At 39.4% G+C, this 24145-nt stretch overlaps 1 protein-coding gene across 2 annotated transcripts in view; it reads left to right on the top strand.

The window, feature by feature from the left end:
* Nucleotides 1-24145, top strand: part of ACTN2 (actinin alpha 2) — a 67793-nt gene that overhangs the window by 31058 nt on the left and 12590 nt on the right. For both annotated transcript variants that reach the window (XM_005487574.3, XM_074537514.1), the window contains exons 5-15: nucleotides 648-735; nucleotides 2790-2868; nucleotides 5483-5564; nucleotides 8862-8947; nucleotides 10390-10482; nucleotides 11497-11727; nucleotides 12847-12994; nucleotides 14509-14659; nucleotides 21708-21816; nucleotides 22651-22791; nucleotides 22939-23121. In XM_005487574.3, the coding sequence (XP_005487631.1) occupies nucleotides 648-735; nucleotides 2790-2868; nucleotides 5483-5564; nucleotides 8862-8947; nucleotides 10390-10482; nucleotides 11497-11727; nucleotides 12847-12994; nucleotides 14509-14659; nucleotides 21708-21816; nucleotides 22651-22791; nucleotides 22939-23121 (1391 nt within the window). The remainder of the gene's footprint in view (nucleotides 1-647; nucleotides 736-2789; nucleotides 2869-5482; nucleotides 5565-8861; nucleotides 8948-10389; nucleotides 10483-11496; nucleotides 11728-12846; nucleotides 12995-14508; nucleotides 14660-21707; nucleotides 21817-22650; nucleotides 22792-22938; nucleotides 23122-24145) is intronic.

Below are 24145 nucleotides of genomic sequence, written 5' to 3' on the forward strand. Positions count from 1 at the left end.
TAACTTCCACTTGCTAACTGGCTCCAAAAAGCATATTGTTACAATACTCTTTAAATCAAGTCTATGCTTTGGAAGTCTAGAATTCTAGAAACTAATCTCAATTTTTGGCAAAAGTAGAATTGCTTCAAGTTCTGCCTGCATGTTATCCTGCACACATAATTGGGATATTAAATGTGGACCTAATTGTTTATTTAATAATATCTGACTTTTACTTATGCACTGAGATGCCCATAGGGTTCAGAAAATAAATGTGGTTTTTTGGCACTTAAACCTCCCCATAAGCAAATGAACTGAGACTAGAAGCATATTTCATGTACATTTCATGGCACCAACACAATCTTTTATGTCTATTTGCATTATATTTTTATTGGGTATTTTTCTCCAGTGTACAGTCTACTGTCCAAAAAAATATAATTCCTTTAATTTCTGACATCCTAGAACATTCTGTACAGGCTGAGACTAATCTTAACTGACCTTTGTATTTTAATGAAATGCCAGTAGTCCATTTATATGAACAACTTTTAGGATTAAATGTTGGTTTATGCTATTCAGTTTCAGATGGCCAACCACATTTAAGATGACAGGAAATTAATTACTTGAGCACTTTTAAAATTTTTCCTTTTTTTACTTCCTTGTGTCTTTTACAGAGACCTCTGCCAAAGAAGGGCTGCTGCTGTGGTGTCAAAGGAAAACGGCTCCTTACAGAAATGTGAACATTCAGAACTTCCATCTTAGGTAATCTTCCATTATTTCAAGAGATAGAAGCAATCTCAAAAATGTTATGTCAAATTTTCCCCACAGTTGTGCGGGTATATATTTGATGAGAGAATTTTGCTCTTCCCTAGACCTTTTTCAAATTCTCATCCTCTATCTTCAGAGTGTTATTTTGTTTAGCCTTTAGCATTATTTACTTTGACTTCAGGAGTTACTATTTAAAATAAAAAGATCCTGCTATATTCAGAATTACCATGTTACATCTTTGTAGTAATTCCTGAGTACTGTGGCGTAGTGGCAAATGACTGCTTTCAAATGAGAGCCACAGATAAGTTCTTCTGGCAAAAAGACCAGTGTGTTGAGCATGTGAATATCTCATGATTGTGATGAATCAGTCTGTATTGTTTTGCAACGTGCATTACTATGAGGAGCATAAAATGCACTCAGTAATACACAACAGCAGCACTGTAAACACATTTGTTTACAGAATCGGGCTCATAACCTAAGTTGGAAAATTTAGTGAAAGCTCCAGCCTTGTGTTTCTGTGTTTTCATTAAGAGCTAGAATGGGAATTCCAGGCCCTATACAGTCTGTCTGGTTTGGGAATTTGGCTAGTTCCTAAATCTGTGCCACTGGCCTACCTCATTAAAGTACATGACTTACCACGTGCACTTTTTTACCACATGATCTTCCCTTCCCTGAGACCCTTCTAGTACTTAAAACAAGAGCTCTATATTAGTGATTTGAATTAATTCTTTATGTGTAGTACCTAAAGCACATTTAGTGGCAGAGAAGATACAGTTCATGCACATGTTACAAGATAAGAAAAATTTGTCTGATGTACAGTCCCTTACTGCCTCCCAGAGATCTGAAATTTTCTCTGTGTTACTTTCCTAGAATATGCAAAGATATATTTAATAGAACTTTTTATGGATTGATGGTATACTGTAAGTTACAGAGTCTGAATCTTAGTGTATTTATGCACATACACTGGTCTGATACATGATATGGGGAAAACATCTTGAATGGAACTACCTTGATTTATGTTTGTGTGGATTGGCTCTTGCAGTACTACTTTGCAGTGGGCCATCCAGATCATTTTATTTTGCACCTTTTGGAAAAAGAAATTTTTCAGTGCTCACTTTGATTTGGTTTTACATTCTAGATGATTTTATATTATACAATATAGGTATATTCTGCTTGATTTTGTTCTTTTTTTTTTTTTTTTTTTTTTTTTTTTTGGAGATGGTTCTATTACTTGAAGGACCGACCTAGACATCTCAGTAGTAGGGATTTTAACAGTGTTAACATGCTTAGGCTCACACAATTACTGCACAGGACAAGACCTCAAACCTTCAGTCCCTGTGATTGCTTAAAGTCTTTACATAAAGTATCTTTCAGAATAATTGCTTCTGGCTGAAAGAAACCTCTCATGATCTTTCCAAAAATATATTATTTGTAGCTCCATTCATTTCCTGTTCTTGCCACAAAAGGTAGCAGGTCTGAAGTCAGGCGGAAGTGTAAGAACTCAGATCAAAGCTGTCATATGTGTGAAGTGTTTTAAATAAACTGAGCTGATTGATGATTTCTTACTTCTCTAAGCACTTGGTTGTGCCAGTAAAATTCTCAGAAATAACAGAGGAAAAGCCAATTGCTTCAGCAAATTCAAGTAATTGCAGGTTTGCTCTCCTTTTATTTTTTCCCAAATACGCTGTGAGTGTAATGGGAGATGATGCACTTTCATGGATGAATGTATACTTGAGCTGTCCTAGAACACTGCATGAATTAAGCAATTGACATCAGGGACTGTTGCACAAAATGTACATTGCCTAGAAAGTATTTGAAGTCTACATGGAGTTTATGGAGTATACTTAAGTGTGTATGGACTGTAGAGTAAGATATGTACTATAGATAAAGGAGTACAGTAACAGAGCAGCTCAGAGAGAGTTGACAGAATGTAAGTTCAGGATTTGACAGAATTCCTGCTTTAATTTAAGCCTTGAGCAAGGATCAAACTGTAAAATGCCATGACTTTATTAACTAATTTTTTTTCCATTTTATTTTTTGCTGTAAAGCTGGAAAGATGGCCTTGGATTATGTGCACTTATCCACAGACACCGACCTGATCTTATTGACTACTCCAAGCTAAATAAGGTCATCAGCCTGGGTGCTACAGCATGCTGTCCTGCAGTGATTTGGCTGGCTTCTGGTTTGCTTAGCATGTTTTCTAAAAGACAGGCTGAAGAGTGCATACTAATTCTGACTGACTTTCTAAAGTCCTTCCCAAAAAAACCTCAATGACACAAGGGAGAGGACCTCCTGACTGTCCTGTGTCCTTTCCTTCCCATTACTATGACTTCAGCATTTAATTGCAAATAATCTGGCCCTCAGATTCTGGCAGTTGATGAAGTCTTTACACTGCCCCGTATGGATGTTAAATCAAATACATTGGAATTATCCATTTACCACTGATAGTATTGTCCATCCTGTTTTTATCTGGTGTAAATAACTGGAGATTACAGACCAGTAAACAATGACATGACAATCAATCCTAAGATTCCTTAGAAAAAGCACTGTTCTTACTAACTAGGAATACACAGTAAATTACTAGTCTTACATATTCAGGAAGTATTCACTGATTCTCAGATCTCCTCTTCTACCTGTACTTCCAGACAAGTGGAAGCAAAACCCATAAACTAACCTCCTTAGGTAGTACCTCATGGGGATTAAAAACTAATTTATTAAAGTTTGTTACTTATGGTAAAATGCATGTTTTCTAAAAGATACTTTGGTTTGAGTGGGAGAAATGAGGAATGAGCAGTAATGTCAGAATTTCTTGGTATCATTACTGAAGAAAAAAAAATGTTGTTGCTTCACATTAGCTCTCAATACAGACACACTGTTTTCTCCTCTCTGGAATGAATCTAAACACCAGTCTCATGTAAACACCAGTGCAACAGAAACCTTAATCATGGTTTTAATCTCTTGTGTGCAACTTTGCATTGATGAGAGAGAGTGGTAAAATATCAACTGTCCACGCCCTTTCATTGCAAATTGGTTTACTAGTGGAAGCAACTGTTATTAGAAAGTCTTTGGTGAAGAATTGATAAATGAATGAACTGAAACTATTTTAAAACTTAGTCTGCTTTATATGTTTATATATTCAATTTATGCCAGAGTCCCTGAAATGTGCAGTGATGAAAATTAAAAATTAAATTAACTTAGTACTGAACACATAAGATTTAAACTTAAGCAGCTGTTAAGATAACTTCAGATCTGAACCAATGGGCAAAATATTAGCCATCAAAACCAGCTTGTTCTCCAATTCTATATGCAACCTTTCCTACAGATAAACAGAGTAATGGAATGACTGAGCTACCTGTCTCTGTGCACATGTGCTTATTATGCATGGCATGAACAGAAGTGAGTTTGATTCAATCTGTGCTTTGAAAAGTGGTACGTGGTGCTGAAGAACATCACAGTTAACCATCCCATAGATGAGTGCTGAGAAAAGGGAACAGAACATAAGCAGGTCTGCTTCAATGCTACTATTTTCCTCTTAGAGGTTTCCAAAATAAGAACAGGTCAGGTTTCAAATTGAGGCTGAGCTGTTGCACATAAAGCACATGCAGAAAAAAAAATCCTAAAATAGCTCTTGCTTTTCTGGCCTGGCTGTGTTTGATTGACTCTTCATTTTGGTTACATTAACAGCTGTCTTGGTGTCTTGTTTCTTACCGCCTGCATGCTGTCCTTTCCTTTTCTCACCAATATGTTTCGTGTAGCTGGAAAGATGGCCTTGCTTTCAACGCCCTTATCCATAGACACAGGCCTGATCTCCTTGACTATGCCAAGTTAGATGAGGTATCTCTTTAGCTGTAGCAGAGATTTTTAGTTACTGTGGCTTGTAGTTCTGTTTAAAAGGATGGGTGATGGAAATCTCCAATTCTTCAGAAGCTGCTATGATTTTAAAGCAATCCTTTACCAGTGGAGCACTATTTGCTCAAGCACTTAGTACCAAGCACACAAATAGGAGGTGATCATCACTCATTCATGGGCAAAGTGCTTTAACCTAGTCAATAGGTCTCACTTAGATTTACTGTCTTTTTGAATTTTCTTTTACAAAATCTGTGTTCTCTATCTGAAGTGTGCTCACAGCTTGCTTTCCCTTTCCTGAGAAAACCAAAATCTCAAAACCAGAGGAAGTGTTTGAATTTCCATAGCCCTAAAATTCTGTTTATAGAGGCATTACAGATTTTTATTTCCAAGCCCAAACTGACAATTTTCACTCCTTCTGGAGAACAATTCTGCCTATGCTTGCTTCTTCTCATGCATGCTCCTAACCAGCAGAGAACTCAGTGGAAGTCATATCCCTGTGATATACTGTGGGTATAAAACAGGCAGGGCTAACTCTGTGTTGAACAGTCTCATTTAGCCTGCTGGTCCAGTGGCATTTAGTGTCTGTATTGCTGCTGTACTTCACTCAGAATTAGCTCAGAACTGAGAGTACACTGTTATCTCTGTTCACCTCCAGAATGCATTTCCAGCAGAGCTCTAGCTGTAGAGAACAGCTTATTAAAGTTTTCTTTTGAAAACATAGCAGCAGATGGACCAAAAGTTTATATACCTAGACTGTTTTTTGAAGAACAATAGTTGTGACTCCAGTTTACAGTTTAGAAAAATAGAAGCTAAGTTTTAGTGCACTTACTCTAGTCTTGCTTCAAAGAAAAACTTCTATCTTTGACTCATTGTATTTTTTTCTTTAATGCAGGATGACCCCATAGGGAATATCAACCTTGCCATGGAAATTGCTGAAAAGCATTTGGATATCCCAAAGATGTTGGATGCAGAAGGTGAGAGTTATACCTTATTGAAGTTTGTGCTGTTTGTAAGCAGGACACAGTAAAATTTCTTTTTTTGGTTTTTTTTTTTGTTTTTTTTTTTCCTAACAGATTTTCAGTATTCCTTCCATGTGAATCATAATGTAGCAACCTGCTTTATTGCCAAAAATATTTTTCTTTTCTTTCTGGCATGCATTGGATAATTTCACTCACTTTTTGCTTTATTATTTATTGTTTGTTAAGGGTTGCATTTATTATAGTGATTTGGATCCTAACCTCAGCACATGGTCCCACTGTGTTGAGGTAGAATGCAGGATCAAAAGTTAATCCTTGCTTTTAAAAATTCATATTTAATGAAGGGAAATATAACTGTTAGCAACTTAAAGCATATTCAGTTTTTTAAACATTTAAGCAAGAGGCCAAAAATAGAAATAGTAGAAGTACTTTCAAAGCCTTCAAAATATGCTAACACATGGCTCACCTCTGAAAAAGAGCTAGGTTGAGGAAAGCATTTTTTTGGTTCATTTTAGCTGTAAACTTTTTGCAGTGATACTTTTAACAAATAATTCATGTGTCTCCAATTATCTTGAGAATTTCCTGAATTTCTTCAAGATAATCAAACTTTCATACCCAGGGCTGAAAAATGCTGCCAAGCTACTGGAATTTGCCTAAATTAGTTCAAAGCATTCTTCCCCAAGAATGGAGACTGAGCTATGGTGGCTTCTCAGTAAAGCAGGGATAAGATGGGAATCATCCAGAGCACTCAAACTGACTACACCTGCTCCTCTTGAAGTCTTCATTTGGAGAGTTAGACAGGATGATTTGGAAAATCCAGGCTGTAATCTCTTCATTGAAGAGTAGTTTTACTTTCATGCTTTAAAATAAATTGTTCTCACCTTTTGAAATGCAATTCCCCTTTCAACAACACCACTTAATTATTTTGTTCTGAAGTACTGTGCAAGGAATAAACAGAGAAGTGCTGCCCCTTGCCACTGAACAGCTTTCTACATTTTTTCCTCTTCTCTTCATAATCAATATAAGAAACCTTTTGTTTCCTTACCAAATTTGCTGCACATTCTATTCCTTATCTTACTGTTCTCCTCTTGCCCAGGGGGGAGGTAATGAACTTATATTCTTTCTAAAACCCTTTAAGTATTCATGGTCACTTTTTTGCCATCTTTATTTCCACTGTGCTCTCTATGGAAACTTTGCAAAATTTTGTTCACAGCTACATAAAGTAGATGCAAAATCAGTAAATATATTGATCCTGAACTTAGAAATCTCACTGCTAGCATTAGAAATTTTCACTCATTCCAGGGCCTTTTCAAGTCAGTATCTTCCCACTCCTTTCATTGACAGGAATCCATGCAGGTTGCACCAGAATCATTCATTACTCAGCCATAACTGCTGTAAAAACACCTTTTCCTGCCTTTCTCTGTTAAGTATTGAAAAGGTCCATTTTTACCCATGGATGCATACCTTGATTGCACCCACTTTATATTTCCACTCTCCTGCCATGGTAGGGACAAAGCTCTTAGCCAGCCGAGCCAAACCCTCCTGTGATTTATGCTATTAACAAAAAAGATGGGCTGGCACAGGGATTGCAGAGCTGCTACTGTCCAACTTTTCTTAGCACAAAACGTATTTCTGGCCTGCAGGAGTTGTACAGGTTCCCAGTATATGCCAGTGCCCTGTCAGGCACAGGGACCCTGTGCTGATACACACTGAGTGCAGTTCTGGTTTGTGACTGTCAGTGGCTGCATTTAGCTCTGCAGTAATTGCAGTGATTCAGATGAAGTTGCTTTGGAGTGGCAGTGAAGCTGAACCCAGCAGATCTGCCAGCCATGCCATCTGCTTGGAAGTTTCCACAAACCAGAAGGTAGCAATATCCTTCTGTACAGTCTCAGACTTCAGATGTTTTGCCATTTCAGGGAGAGTTGTGTCTTTTGTGTTTGCTGATTCCTAAAGCTTCGGTGGCTTTGCACTCATATCAGTAAACAGATGCAACCTGAATAATTGTGTATTTATTTGGAATCCTTACAGCACTGAGGTGGCACCATTAGCATAATCAGATGAAAGTACCTTGTGAGAATTTCTGAGCAGTTAACCCTCTTCTCTCCACACAGATGTAGTAAACACTGCCAGACCTGATGAAAGAGCCATTATGACTTATGTTTCCTGTTACTACCATGCATTTGCTGGTGCTCAGAAGGTGAGATTGTAGATGGATCAGATCTCATCCTTCACCTTCTGTCTTGTTTTTTTTCAGCAATTTTTCCTTTTCTGATCTTTTCCTCACTAGCTACTAGAACAGCATCTTAGAGCTGAGCTCATTTCCTGTCGCCTCTTTTCTCTGTGAGCTGCTGTTTTGGTAGAGCCAGTAGTAGTCTATCCATTTGTTCCATTGAAGCAAACCTTCCTGTCTCATCTTTCTGCATATTTACTAATAATATCCAGTAGGTTTTTGACAGCTAGTTGCTGAATGAGAGAGGATGATGTTCCCCTTAAAATGAATTTGTGTGCATTCATCTGAAGCACCATTAAAAATGTAAGATGAAAATAAGCTCAGAGGGAAAAACAATTGTGGAATTCCATCTTTCTTCTCTCTGCTGGATATTATTTCTGCTACAGATGTCAAAATCATCATAACATGTTCAGAAAATAAACCCTTCTCTTATGCTTTCAGGATTGTTTTAAAATGTTAAATGCTTAATGGTAAGTACAAACAGCAACATCAAATGATGCTACTTAGCAAAACAGAAACATGTATAGACATCTCAGACAAGCTCTGGAATCTCATCCCAAAGGAAATAAGGAAAATTCTAAAAAGTAAGGTGGTTTGGAGCTGGGCATACTTCAGGTATTGGTAATATGAGAAATACTGATGCTAACGTGCAATTTCCAGAGAACATCTCCCCAGACTGAAATGAAGTCTGTCTTTTCTGTGTCTTAGTCAAAACCCCCACAATTTAAGTCACCAGACATGCGTGTGCCAGTTCTTAAGCAGACCATCCTGGTAAAATTATGGTCACTCCCCCTGTGACATAACTGCTGGATCAAGCTTAATGAAAAAAAAATCCTCCTCTTTGTATGAGCTTACACTGAATTTTTAGTGTACGTTTTATTCTGTCAGCACCCCTCAATCTAACAGTAAATTTTTTACAGCTTTTTAGAATTTCTCAGATACAGAGCTAAGGAAAAGAAAACAGTAAGAAGGACATGAAGTGATGCATTTATTTATTCATCCTATTTTCTAGTCCTCAATTCCTTTTTTTCTTGTTTTATTTTAATTTCTCCCCCCTCTTGTAGATATTGTGAACACTCCCAAACCTGATGAGAGAGCTATCATGACATATGTGTCCTGCTTCTACCATGCTTTTGCTGGAGCAGAGCAGGTATAGATCAACTATCTCTTCAGGTTGCTGTGTTTTTGACTGGTTGTTTCACATTTCCACTAGTTTATTAAAAAAACCAACCTCAACTAATTTAGTACTATGTGGTTTTAATTAACATTTGCAAGTATCACTTGAGCACTAATATTTGTTTTTAACCAACTCTCAAACCTCTTTTAGTGAAATGTTGTGTAACAAGTTAACTTCTTTAATTCAAATATGCATTCTGTTTCTAATTTTGGGTCTTTTTTTGATAATTTTAAGGACTGTTTCAGAAAACACTGATTTGAAGATATTAAGTGTTGTTGCTTGTTGCTACAACATCTTATGTGTTTGCTACATAATAGAATGTTTGACTTTTGGAGACTGAGATTTACTCATGCTGAGTAGTAATTTAGGGCTAGATTTTCACAGATGCCCAAAGAGACAGAAAGGCACAGAAGACATCCAACACAGTTTTTGTGCCCGGTTGCCACAGAAGCTAACAGAATTATTTGTGGATGGAAGTACTAGTATAAAAGGCATGAACATCAGCAGCAGATGTTCATGTAATTAATGGGATACTCACTTATAAATGTGGCACTTCCCACTCTTCTCTTTCATACATTTCTAGCCTACAAATGGACATCATCCAACTTACGTTACACAAAAAGCAACAAACCTTTAAAGTAGCTGATATTTTCCCTTCGTCCTCAGGACTGAATTTCCCTTCCTGTCTGCTAGGTCCCCTGTGCCTTACCACAGCACAGCTGTGCTGTTGCACTCTCATTCTTGAGTAGGTGGGTTCTGCTATTCATGCAAAAGGGGAATTCCAAATACTCTGTAACACAGGAGTCTACATGTATATTTATTTGATTAGACATATGCCAGAGTCATATTTTAATGAAAGTTATGCTTTGTGGTATCAAGCTAGTAAATTTAAAATATGACAGAGCTACACAGAACCTTCACATATAAATTTGTTAGGAGGCATGAAAAGATTTTCTGTCAGTGGTTGAGCTGCACTTAGTCTCAAAGGTTGTACATTTGATATGCAGATATAGAGTGGTCTGAGACTCCTAAATCCCATGTGGTGTCTATCCAGTGTGGCTAACAAATCTAATACTTTTTGGATATGACTTAAAAAATAACCTAATAGGATATCTTTAAGAATGGCCTAAGTTGTTTTTAAAAAGAAAAGATTTATTAGACAACTGTATAATAAGGCTTCATTGTACAACAGGGAGACCTCTGTGCTGATCCATGCCTCATTCAGGCCGTTGGAATCTATGGCTGCAGAAGGAGGGAAAATGAGTATCTAAGCAACATAGGAGTATAAATCACCAGTTATAAAAAAATTGGCGATCTTTTATTTGCAGCAGCCACATTCTCTCTCTTTCTCCAAGCCTACACCTTTCTCAGAATGTGTTCATGAATATTTTCTGCTTATTTGCTGTGTGTTACAGGCTGAGACTGCAGCTAACCGGATCTGTAAGGTGCTTGCTGTGAATCAGGAAAATGAGAGGTTGATGGAAGAGTATGAGAGACTAGCAAGTGAGGTAAGGATGCTCTGTCTGGAATGTGGTGACAACAATGTTCATGAAATACTGAAAGCTGAAAGATGTGTGCACTCTCTTCAAGACAGAAGAGCAGAGACACTGTGAGGGTAAATCTCAAAGTGGCAGGTTTCAAAGCCAATGCCCAAGATATCGAATTTTGGGTGACTCCTTTGCCACAGACTTCCTGTGTGACCTTCAGCAAATCAGTCAGTCTTGTTAACGTGCCCAAAAGGGTGACTTGAGGATTGCCATCCATCTGCCCCAAGACCAGGCTTCCTGTTTCCCTAATCTTCAAAGACAGCCATCCTTGACCACATGTGGGACATACCAGATCAAGCAAGGCCCTTGGATTTGTGTACTGCAGAGCACACTGGAGAGGGTCTGCCAGGTTGTTCACAATCCATCTGTGAGCAAGGACAGCAGAAGAATGTACAGATGAACGTGCTCCTCCTGTCCTTTCTAGTTTAATGGCAAATCTGCTGAGCAGGACTACAGATGTAGAGTGAACAAATGAGAGCTCTCTTATCTTTTATTGCTTAATCTGCAAAACTAAACTGAAATCACAGCACTACTTTCTGTATTTAAATTTGCACTTGGCCTTCTGAGTGAAGATTTTTATATGACCTGAGGCTGGTTTCTGTCCTGATCCTATAACTATGACTACCTGAAACACCAAGACCAATAGTTGTGGAAGTGGCAGTTGATACCGGCTAACTCAGATTTTGAGTAATTAGAGGCACCTTAGATGTGTGTTAATCTTTTTGAAAATCAGGTTATTTCTAGAAATACCTGGAATATCTGGGCAAATTTGTTATTTGTATAAAGCAATACAATATAGAAGTATTGTTTATCTTTTAATATCTTATGCTTACTCACCATTAAGGCATCAGTACCAACTGAAGTCAATAATATTAAAATGGAACAAACTTAATTAAGATTTGTATATTTAATATAATCTTTTTTTTGGTTGTTCTTCCATTGCCTTTATTTGACTTGTTTTTGTTGGCTTGAAAGCTTTTGGAATGGATTCGCCGGACAATTCCTTGGCTGGAAAACAGGACCCCAGAAAAAACAATGCAGGCTATGCAGAAGAAATTAGAGGACTTCCGGGACTACCGCCGCAAGCACAAACCTCCCAAAGTCCAGGAGAAATGTCAGCTGGAGATCAATTTCAACACCCTGCAGACAAAACTGAGAATCAGCAATCGGCCTGCTTTCATGCCATCAGAGGGGAAAATGGTTTCAGTAAGTAAAGGAGGCTTTAATATTCTGTTTGTTTTATCAATGATCTCCCAAAAAAGCCAATGTGAAGGATTGAAAAGCCATTCTAAGTCATTCTCAGAAACATCAGTTTGTTGTACTTTTTCAATACCACACTCCTTTTACACATTCCCTTTTGTTCCAGAATCTTGCTTTCTAATAAGCATGCTCCTGCCTCTTTGAAGGCTTTCCCAAAAGCAAATTATCTGGAGATGCAAGACGATAGAGAGCTTCCTTTGGCAGTGTTATCAATACTCGTGTATCATTGGGCCAATGATTGCTTATTTAAGCAAAACTCAGTTGTTTCACTGAAATTTTAATCATCAAACAGACAGACATTGCTCAATATGTGTTTCTACATTTTTTCTATTCTGTTTTTTCTCTTATGTCTATGAAGATAAGAATAGTCTGTACCAAGAATTCTCATCTGCTGATAAGTACTGTGACTTGACTGGGTGAAAACATTTCCTGTGGAATACAGCAAACCTGTTTCTGAACTCTATTCTATCATTGTGCTTTGTTTTTCATAAACAAAAAAAATTGCTCTGTCTGGAAAGGGTTATTGCTCACTCTCCATATGCAGAAAATAAGGGCCTTGTTACTTTAGCTTCCCACTCATGTCTTTTGAGTTTGCAAGAAAGCTCACAAAACTTTGTGTACCACAGAAAGAGAAATGAATTTGTGTTCCAGGTAAAACATGCACCAAATCCTCTTGATAGTAATTATCTTGCTATTGTCCACTTGTGAAAGCAAAGCACTTTCATTTTGATAACACATAGATATATTATAAAAGAAGACACACAATGTAAAATGGGAGGTAAAAGCAATATATTTTGAAGACATTGGACCTGTAGCCATGCTTGGAAACCATTTCTATAGGGGCTCCTTTCATAAATGCCCCTGAACACAACACACTATGAGGAGCAGGTGTCCACACTAAAACACAACGCCCTGACAATGTTTTATATAAGTCTGTGATTTTACAAAATCCGCACATAAAAACTTCCCTTTTTGAAGCCAAATTGTGAATGAATCAAAAATGTGTAAACTTAGATAAAAAGAGATTATAGTTTCATCCATCTCTCCCATGTATTCTCTTCACAGGATATTGCCGGCGCTTGGCAGAGACTTGAGCAAGCTGAGAAAGGCTATGAAGAGTGGCTGCTGAATGAAATACGGCGACTGGAAAGACTGGAACACTTGGCTGAGAAATTTAGGCAGAAGGCTTCCACTCATGAACAGTGGGCATATGGTGAGGAGAGATGGCTTTTAACATTTTTAGTATTTGAATGTTTGAAGTCGAACTGTCAGTGCTGAGTATTTGCCAGCTAGAAACTCACTCATAAGTAGTTTGGACAATTTCAGACAATCTAAAATAATAACAGATAAAATGTCAGGTTTTGTTGACTGTAGTCACGGTCCTAACTTGTTGGCATGTTGCTAATGAGATGTAACTGTAAAAATCATACTTCAGGCAGTGAGTCAAACTTAATGGGAATATTCTGCATTTGAATAGAGGCCATTACTGCTAATGTATTCCTACACAGTTGTACACCAGCAATCCAACCAGGAATGCAGTTCTGCCACTGACTGAATATGAAATTCTTAACAGAAGTATTCTGAGTTAATTATTATTTGGTCATCATGATGTTCTGAATAGTCCAGATAAACCACATGATACTGGACTTGTGTCTGCTTTGCTCCAAACTCTTAATTATAAACTATTAATAGTTCTGGCTTCTAATGGTAACCTAACCTTACCTGTAGTTGTGACACCTGTAGGATCTTGCAGTGACATTCAGTTTTGTTGGGGCCTATTAAACGTAGGTCTGCTCTATCATCCTGGTGACTGTCTTCCTGTTTCTGCCATGCTTCTGGCTTTTCCCGGCTAGATTCTTTTGACATTGTGAAAATGAATCAGAGTCCATCCTCTTACAGTTGCTGGAAGCCTGCAAGGCTGTAAATGGTTGCCAAGCAGATACTAGAAGGGAAACTACAGCCCTGAGAGCCGATTTTCTGAGCATAAACTCATGGTGACAAGTCATAGCTGTTGTGTAGGAAAAACTTCACATAAGCTGGTATACAGCAAGTGGAACAATAGTTGCTTCTGGCTCCAGGATTCACAGAGCTGCAAATGCCATGTGGTGAGTGCAGCTGCAGGGCCTGTCTGTGTGGATTCAGTTGCCCAACATAGGAGCTACTCAGCAATAATATTTCAGTTCCTACTTAATCTTTGTTTCTCTAGCCTTTTGTAGATGTGTTGGCATTTTCCACTTAAAATTCAGAGTTCAATACAAAAGGCAGTCACACATCTCAGGTTTATTTTTTTTTAAGTGCTGAAATGACTAATGAATTGAAGGCATAACATAAAAAAAGAATAACAGATCATTAGTAAGAGTGAAGCTGAGCATAGCAATGTAATTTCTGTGTTTTTAAGTCGATTCTACAAAAAATTATCACAGTGGTTTAGAGATACAGTTTTTGTTAATATACCTTTTTTTATGCCAGTTTCTCCAGCAATGTAGTACTCACTATTTTAGACCTGTATAAGCTGCCTATGCAAAACCCAGGACATTACTGTGAGAACTTTAAAAATATGTTTCTAATTAACATGTGCTGACAATTTGCTGCTGATTTCAGTGGAGGTGGGATTTAATTTCATACATTTGATTTTCACCATGCCTCAACTAAAAAGTTGATTAGATTTAAAATTTTCCTAACAAATAAATTGCTAAAAAATGGGTAACATTTTTTTTTCTCTTTCAGGCAAAGAGCAGACCTTGCTTCAGAAGGATTACGAATCTGCCTCTCTGACAGAAGTCCGTGCCATGTTAAGGAAACATGAAGCTTTTGAGAGCGATTTGGCTGCTCACCAGGACAGGGTGGAACAGATCGCTGCCATTGCCCAGGAGCTGAAGTATGTTCCATTTAAAGGCTTGCAGCTGCTGACATTTAACTTTGCGATAAACTCTTTCCAATGAATTTGATAGTGTCATAGGTACCAACGAAGGAATTCCAGGCATAGCTTCATAAGTATATTATCTGAACTGGTCACTGAGACCTTTCCCTCATCTCCCCCTTACCCCCAACCAAATATAGATATTCAACTGAACAAAACTATTTGAAAAGAAACCTTTTCAACTTGACTTCACAGTAATATTTTAGATTAGCTCTATCCATGAGTCCATTGTGGGTTGATGGGAATCCCGGAGGTGTTTATTTCTCAGTTCATATGGTCTGCTGAGAGGTATGGGCTATGAGTTGTTTAACTTAGAAAATAATTTCACTTACACAAATTACAGATCAAGTATCTTCACAAGAATATTGGTCCTTTCAAAACGCTTCACATCTCTTTATTATCTCTGTAATAGTGGGTAATGCACTGACTTCCTGCAGATTTAACTGTCTCTAATATGCTTATTTTCACAATCTCTTGGTATTATATTTGGAATTGCCATTGTCTCCATTTTACAGAAGGGACGCTGAAAACTAAATTATCTGCTCTCAGATTCCTGCCCTTGGCTTCCTTGAAGCTCTCCAAGTTCCAATTTCTCACCTTGAACTGGCAGAACAGTTACTGCTCAGAAATGAAATCTTAGAAACATGCCCTTTTTTCACTTTGTGAAGGGCCATGACTCACAAACAGCTCCATCTTCATTAACAATTAAAAATCAGATACTTGCCTAAAAATGTAGTGTATCATATCTGATAGCAGCAGCACTTACAGTAATTGTGTAATTCCAGTGGATTTAAAAGAAAAATTCCATCTTCGGGATTATTTAAAGGAAGAAAAATTAAGCATAGTGGGCAAACTAAGTACTGTGCTTTGGTTAATGTGAAAGAAATCAGAAAAAACCACAGAGAATGGAGATTGCCCTGAATGTGTAAGATTATGAAACACTTTCTGGCATGCCCTGATCGCTGTTGTGGAGTTATTTCATAGGATGGCTTGGGTTGGAAGGGTCCTTAATGATCATGTAGTTCCAAGACCCCTACCATGGACGGGGACATCTTCCACTAGATCACGTTGTTCAAAGCCCATACAACCTCACCTTGAACACCTCTGGGTATAGGACATCCGCAGCTTCTCCAGGCAACCTGTTCCATTACCTCACCACTCTCATAGTAAAGAATTTCTTCCTAATATCCAGTCCAAACCTGCCCTCTTCTTGTTTAACGCCATTCCCTCTTGTCCTCATTAAAAGTACCTCTCCAGCTCTCCTATAAGTCCCCTTTGGGCACTGAAGGTTGCCATAAGGTATCCCCAAAACCTCCTTGTCTGGACAGCCCCAGCTCTCTCAGCCTGTCTTCTTAGGACAGAGGCTCCACCGTTCTGATCATCTTTGTGTCCCTTCTCTGGACCTGCTCCAACAGGTCCATGTCTGCTCTGGGGATCCTAGAGCTGGATGCAGGGTTCCAGGTGGGGTCTCACCAGAGCAGAGCAGAGGGGCAGAATTCCCTCCCTGGCCCTGCTGCCCACGCTGCTTTGGATGCAGCCCAGGACACATTTGGCTTTCTGGGCTGGGAGTGCCCATGGCTGGGTCATATTTAGCTTCTTGTCGAGCAACATCCCCAAGTCCTTCCTCCCAGGGCTGCTCTCAATCCATTCTCTACCCAGCCTCTATTTGTGCTTGGGATTGCCCTAAGATTTGTTTCTCTTTATACTAAAGAAAGTTTCTGTAACACTACTTCAGCTTTATGAATTATGAGAAACTTTGGGAATGTAGCACAGCATCTGCTTACCAGTGTTTGAACCCTCTGTCCTTTACCTCTGGTGACGCCAGTGAGCACTGTATCCTGTCTATTTTGGGATCGTCTCTTCTCAGTTGTTTCAGTAATTTGCTGTGTGAAGTAAAACAAGTTATTTGTGGCCTGGGCTGCAAAGGTGCTGAAAGCTGATTGCATTTAGAGATGCTCTAATTTGACTTCTCTGCTTCTGTATACAATGGTGCTATCAGTGCCTGATTTTTCTCTGTGGATCTGTAACTGAATTAGGCTTAATGCCCATGGAGAACACTGAATGAAAGGTCATAAAGGTCAGGTTTTATCACTGGCTGCAAGCAAATGTGCAGCTTCTATTTAAATACTGATTTTAATTATTTATACATAATTCCTCCCACAATAAAATTATGGAGGAAAATGCTAATTTCTTTCTTAATCCATATTTTTAAAGAAGGACTAATGCCTGAATGATAAGAAATGTGCATTGGCATCTGATACAAAGCCTGTTGAAGTCAGTGTGGGTATTTATTTCTTGATTTTCCTTTGTTTGGTTGGTGGGTTGATTGCTTTTTTTCCTCATCACTGGAGCAGGCCCTTACAGAAAGCATCATCGTCTGTGTCTAAATTCCAAGTCAGTACACCTCCACGTTTTGTTTTAATCAATCTCTTGGATGCCTAAAGTTGCAATTTCAAAGGAGAACTATTGCTGTATGACCTTGAACTCTACCTGTTACAGTTTCCTGTCCTGGTATTTCTGCTACAGCTCAGTCCACTGTGTGCTTAAGGTTAAAGTTGCTAAAGCTTGTTGATTGATGCTATTTAATAGAGAATTTATGTGCGTATGCAAACAGGCAATTCCAGCCAGGATGCTCCTATAAGATTGTTGTGTTCCCAGCCTATATAAACTTAGATATTCCTTGGCAAAGAGGCATGACAGGGCTTGGATAGGGCTTTATACAATGCTGAAGGAGACAGGCATTTCTAAAATGAGATTTGCCATTTATGACATAGTAAATGCTCATTTGAGTGAGCTGTGCTATAAAAACCCAGATTGATTTATGATCTTATATGCTAATTTCAATGTTTTCAACCATCAAGACAAAAATTTTGGAAAGTAGTTTCTTGTATATCCATCACTTGTAGTACAGTGACTGATTTTCAGCCAAGCAGACCATTATCTGTAAGACTGATTTTAGAGTGATTTTGATTCTGAAGACCTGGGCTCAAATTGTGCTTACGTGCATGGTTAACATGACCCTTGTTCTGAAGCACTGCTAAAACACGTTGCTCAGCAGGTTATTTTTGTGGCACTATCATTGTTCCCAAAGTGAGCTCACACTAAAGTGCTTCTCTGGATCAGGTCAAAATTTGCCTGAATTTTCAATTTTTGACAGAGAAGACTGAGTTGCTCAGAAGATCAGTAGTGGTAACTTAATGACTTTTAAATTCCAAAGGCTGTAGGTTTCAAGTGGCCAAACAAATAGAAAGATTGTTCTCTCAGAAAGTTTGTAACACATGAGAAACAGTACTTCACGCACTGCAAAGTAAAAATTTTTATAAAATGTAAATCAGTCTCCTCAACGTTGAGAAAGACACAAAAATTAATAGAACAGAGAATGTAAGTCTGTGTTTTATTTCCAGCTAATTAATCTTTGAGTTATTACTTCCTCTGCTCCTGCTTTGAGCAGAAAAATGTTCTTTGATACCTATAATACACTTACTTGAAGTAAACAACAGCAGGCCCAGAAAGGTAGTGGAGCTACACTGCTTAATGCTACTTGGTAAACTAACATAGGATTTAGTTAGTTAGCACCATGGGTGCCCTTTTTGAAAGTTTTTTGATGTTATTCTCCTACCCATTTGTCCGCAGCACATATCCCTGGAAGGAACAGGATAGTAGAGATCTTACGGGGGATGACTGAATCTCCCTGGCAGAGGCAGTGGAGGAAGGTGGCGTATCACCTTCCAGGACTTTGACCACAGCTGGTACAATCAGTCCCTCACTTTCATGGAAGGACACCTGCCCTTACCCTTAATTGACAAAAGGAGATAAGTGATCCATTGAAGCAAAAATAGAGTTTGCTCACTCAGGAACATAATCTAATAAACTTAATATGCTATAATGAAAAACCCCCCGATTTTCAGCCAAAAGCTCCTGACAGCAAAATCCATCTCAGCCTGTTTCATCCAAGACTCTACACTTCTAACTTAAAATTTCTTAGCAGATAGACGGCTTTTGTTGTACCCCTTGAAGGCTACTGAAAAGGCTTCCAAAGAAGGAAGTGAGTTTTCCAGTTAAGGAGCCCTTGTACAGTGTGACTTGCTGGCAGTTTTCTCTTTACATATGAGAGTTTACTTTCACAATTCTGAGGTTTTTTGTTATTTTTAAAACTTGTTTAGAGGATTGGATTAGGGAATACCTAGGCAAACTTGACATCTTACAGTTCTATAGGCTCTGATGGGCTGCATCCATGAATGCTAAAAGAACTGTTGGACACCATAGTGAGGGTGCTCATGATGCTCTTTGAAAGGCCATGGCAGTCACGAGAGGGGCCTGAGGACCGGAAGAAAGCAAATGTCACCCTGGTCTTCAGCAATGGTAAGAAAGAGGACTTAGGGAGCTACCAGCCTCCAGCCTCATCTCAATCCCTGGCAAGGTGATGGAGTGTCTGATTGTGGAGGCCATCTATAGCCAGGGAACACAGGAAGGTGATCAGGAGTAGTCAGGTAAATCACGCTTGACCAACCTGGTTGCCTTCTACGAGTCAACTACCTGGATGGATGTGGGAAGACCAGTGGGTTTTGCCTCTCTTGACTTTAGTGAGGCTTTCAACACCATCCCTCACAACATCCTCATGGGCACAGTCAGGAAGTGCAGCTGGATGAGCAGACAGTAAGGTGCATACAGAACTGTCTGAATGGCAGATCCCAGAGGGTTGCACCCAGTGGCACATGGCTGAGTTGTCACTTGTGGTGTCCCCCAAGGTCCAGCACTGGGCCCAGTGCTGTTCACCTTGTCCATCAATGCCTCAGGTGAAGGGCAGGTGCCTCCTCAGCAGGTTCACTGACCACACAAAGCTGGGAGGAGGGGGCAGTACCCCAGAGGGCTGTGCAGCCCTTCAGAAGGAGCTGGGCAGGTTGGGGAGCTGGGCAGAGAAGAACTGACTGAAATTTATCAAAGGCAAGAGCAGGGTCCTGCACCTGGGGAGGAAAAGCCCCTGCACCAGCACAGGCTGGGGGCTGAGCTGCTGGAAAGCAGCTCTGTGGAGAAGGACCTGGGAGTCCTGGTGGACAGCAACCTGTCCGAGAGCCAGCAGTGCCCTTGTGGCCAAGAAGGCCAAAGGTCTCCTGGGATGGATTAGGAAGATCATTGCCAGCAGGTTGAGGGAGGTGATCCTGCCTCTGTATTCAACCCTGGTGAGGCCACACCTGGAATGCTAGGTCCAGTTCTGGGATCCTCAGAACAAGAGACATGGAGCTCCTGGAGCAGGCCAGTGGAGGGATACAGGGATGGTGAGGGGACTAGAACATCTCTCTTATGAGGAAAGGCTGAGGGAGCTGAGCCCATTCAGCCTTGAGCAGAGATGACTGAGAAGGGACCTCATCCATGTCTATCAGCATCTAAAGGGAAGGTGCCAAGAGCCAGGCTCTTCTCAGTGGGGCTGAGCAATAGGACAAGAGGCAACAGGCAGAAACTGATGCACAGGAAATTCCATCCAAATATGAGGAAGAACTTCATTGCGAGACTGACTAAGCACTGGAACAGGTAGTCAGGAGAGGCTGTGTAGTCTCCCTCATTGGAGATATTTAAGAACTGCCGGGCCTCAATCCTGCAATATATGCTCTAGCATGACCCACTCTAGTCCCTTCCAACCTGACCCACTATGTGATTTTGTAATTCTGTGATTCTGTTATGGTATTTTTTTTACCTGTTTTACTATTCTTGACTTTCAGCAGTCAATCTGAAGCTTCTTTTAAACAGAATGCTTCTCGTACTTCTCAGGTTTTTCCCAAACCAGATTGCTCTGACTGGGCTTAGAGGAAGCAACATGAACACTGCCCCTGGCCTACAGAGCTGCTGGCTTCTGGCCTCTGGCTTCACAGAGGAAAGCTGCCTCTGTTCTCATTTTGTCCTCTGTGACTCTCTGTATTACTGGCAGTGTGATCTGTTCATTCCTCTTGCCAGTTGCCTAGAGAAGAATGCTCAAACAAAAAGGGAACAAATTCTATCAGCACTTGCTGTCTTTTTCAAGCCTCAAAGTAAACCTTAGATTCATTATTGCCATGTGTTACATATTTACAGTCCCTGTAACGTTTAGTACTGGGCAGAGTGTTCTCAAGGCAAAGCCAAGAGCTAAATTCAATGGATGGTGATGCACCAATAAAAGGGAGTTTCCAAAGTGTCAAACACATGTATTATGGATGATTTTCATTTGCCACTGAGATCAAAAGTTCAGTTTGAAGCAGAGTCAGTCCAGAATCTCAGGACAACCTCAAAAATTTATTCCAGTCTCAGGCTGAATAGTAAGTTGCTTTCTTCAGGATGATACTAGCCTATTAAGCAGGTAAAAAAGCAAGGGTAACTACTGTCCTTTGTGAATGCACTCATTCATCCTGGTGGCATATGTGGGTCTGGAGATTCCTACTCTCTGAAGCAGCCAGCTCTGGGGTGTAGATCTGTGAGGAGATCCTGGAGAGGAAGATGAAAATTGTTCTCTGCTCTCCAGATCCTGGGAGCCCCTATTAGTACTGCCAGGCTTGTGAGAAGTTATGCTTTGAATGCAACCTGATTTGTGTTTCTCAAGTTAAATAATTTCAAAGCATATAAGGAAAGGATCATTGGATTATTTAAAACAACGTGGATATTTCAGGCCAATTAATTTAAAAAGGTACCAATCTTTGCAAACTTGTTTAAGACCAAGACTGAAACATTCTGGCCATCAGGGGATCAAATTGCTTGTGTCACAGGAATAGCTAAGACAAAGATGTTTGGACACCTTAATTGTGGTTAATACCTGGGTGTCACTTGATTTTTCCCAGAACAGAGGGGATTGATCCTGTTCCTGTGCTGTGCTTCTTGAACTGCTGAATGCCTAAACACAATGTCTGTACTGCAACACTTGCTTACCTTATGAGAAATATTGCAAAGAAGAGGGGAAGAATTATTGAAGGCCAGTGGATGTGCGGACAGTGCTCCTGTTTTTCAAAAAGTCACACAGAGTTTTGCCTTTGCTCTTTCCTAGTGAACTGGACTACCACGATGCTGCAAGTGTCAATGATAGATGTCAAAAGATATGTGACCAATGGGACAGTCTGGGAACACTCACTCAGAAAAGGAGAGAGGCACTGGAGGTAAGCCATATAATAAGGATCAGCAACTCAGCTGAGGAAGGGAGAGGGAAATGAACCATTTATTTCAGATCTGGAAATGGTGCATTTGAGCATCCACTTTGGAGTCCAAAGAGCAAAAAACCCTTTCCTCAGATAATTTAATTTTTGTGTGGTTACTCTTGCAAATGGACTGAATTACTCAGAGTAGACTTGACAGTACTGAGCTGTCACAGACAGTTCTACTGCAGCAACAAATGTCATGTGGTTTGTAGCACCCCTCTGTGGGAATCTGATGTCCAGCAAGGCTAAAAAAAGCTATTGGTTGGTTACCTTTTCATACCAGTCTGAGTTTGCAGTCTTGCATACCTTTCTGTCCAGCAGTAAGGTAATTTTTGGTAGTCAGTATTTCAAAGTACTGAGATACTTTGCAAAACCTTGTTCTTTTGGAAAAGAGGAACTCACACACATAAATGCCAAGGTGAGAAGTGTGTAATTCTTCCTTTTTGTACTGAAAAGAAATTAGCAAATCAAAATAAGCAGATTTTAATTCATTTGCAGATAGATCCCAATAACAAAAATACTTAATATATATGCATATTAAAATACTTAAAATATTAGTATTATACTTCACGAGCATACACGCACTCCTTGTAATGTGTTGGATATGAGAGTACTACTGCAATTAGTCCTATTGCCTTAAGTGGGAATCCTTAAAGCAGGTGGTGAAATCAGTCAATGCAATCAAATGCATTTCAAAAGATGAGGCATGACTTTGTTTCTGGGTGGGTATGTGGTATGTGTGGAGCTAGATCGTGCCCTAATAACAAAAGAATTCACTTTTCCCAACCCGTACAGAGAACAGAGAAACTGCTTGAAACAATTGATCAGCTTCACCTGGAGTTTGCCAAAAGAGCTGCTCCTTTCAACAACTGGATGGAAGGTGCTATGGAAGACCTACAGGACATGTTTATTGTTCATAGCATAGAGGAAATTCAGGTAATTGTATTATTTCCTGCATCTACACCCAGCAGCCAGGATGTTTGAGAGCCTGAAAGAGGAGCTGTGCTTATTTACAGCAGATTTTCCAGATGCTGGAAGAAATGTTGGAGTTTTCATGCTTTCCCTCTCTGTTTCCGATTTTAGAGTTTAATCTCTGCACACGATCAGTTTAAAGCTACTTTGCCAGAGGCAGATGGTGAACGACAGGCCATACTGTCAATCCAGAATGAAGTTGAAAAAGTCATCCAGAGTTACAGCATGAGAATAAGTGCCACCAATCCTTACAGCACTGTTACAGTTGAAGAGATTCGTAGCAAGTGGGAAAAGGTAATGTATGCTAAATTGCTAAATACAGAAAGGACATTGTAGCACATTATTCCACTTGAGAATTACTGAGATTATTCAGAGAACTTTACAATGCATCTCTAAATTATTCTAGATCATCAGATGCCAGAATGAATTTCTACAGTACCTTATGCTCTCCCTTATGCTTGCCCAGCTCACTTCACAATATCCCTTGCTCCTGTCATACAATATTACCTGTGCCCTCTTTGTCTTTCTGCCTGGACAAGAGAAGCATGTGTTGAGGCTGGTGCCTGGCTAGGGGTGCTGTTAAAAGTGCAGGAAATGGTTGCATTCCTTCTCTTAGTATAAAGAGTAATTTTTGTGTTTCTTCTACTCAGATGCTGCTTTTCAAAATATGTTGTATAAAATCAGCATCTTTGGAACCATTAATGTTTCTGTCCAATTAGATTAAAATTGGCATTAGCAACTGAAAAGTACTGGGAAGGAATTAAAGAGAGGCACCTAGAGCAATCACACCAATTTAATTTCATTAGGAACCAAGACAGAAAAAATGCTGCAGGTAAATTGTGTAAAATGTAGAATTACAGAAACTTACATGGACAAGAACACATCCTCAATGGGTAATAAAAATGAAGCAGTAAGGACTAAGGTTAGAATCTCCCTGGGAAATTCAGAAGGGCAAGCCAAACAAAAGCATTTGCAATGAATTAGAGACCTTCAGATGTGCATGAGAGACAGAACATGTCTCATGTTATCCTGTGCTAATGGAGGTGTTCAAATAAAATCCAACTCAAAAGAGTCAGTTTTGCACTAGAGATTGAAAAATGACTCTAGAGATTGAAAAATCACCTTGATTTTTCAAAATAAAAACAAAGTAACTGCTCTAAGTGCAGTTAAAGTGAAATTGTGTCGAACTTGAATCCAGCCAGAGGTGAGAATTTCTTCTCTCTGCATGTCAGTCTCTCTAGCCAGGCTGCCTAAGACCAGGTTACGAATTTCTCATGTTAGCATAGAATTTGTAAATAAAATAGTGATCATTCTGGCT

The sequence above is a fragment of the Zonotrichia albicollis genome, chromosome 3 (assembly GCF_047830755.1).
Source record: "Zonotrichia albicollis isolate bZonAlb1 chromosome 3, bZonAlb1.hap1, whole genome shotgun sequence".
Classification (NCBI taxonomy): Eukaryota; Metazoa; Chordata; class Aves; order Passeriformes; family Passerellidae; genus Zonotrichia; species Zonotrichia albicollis.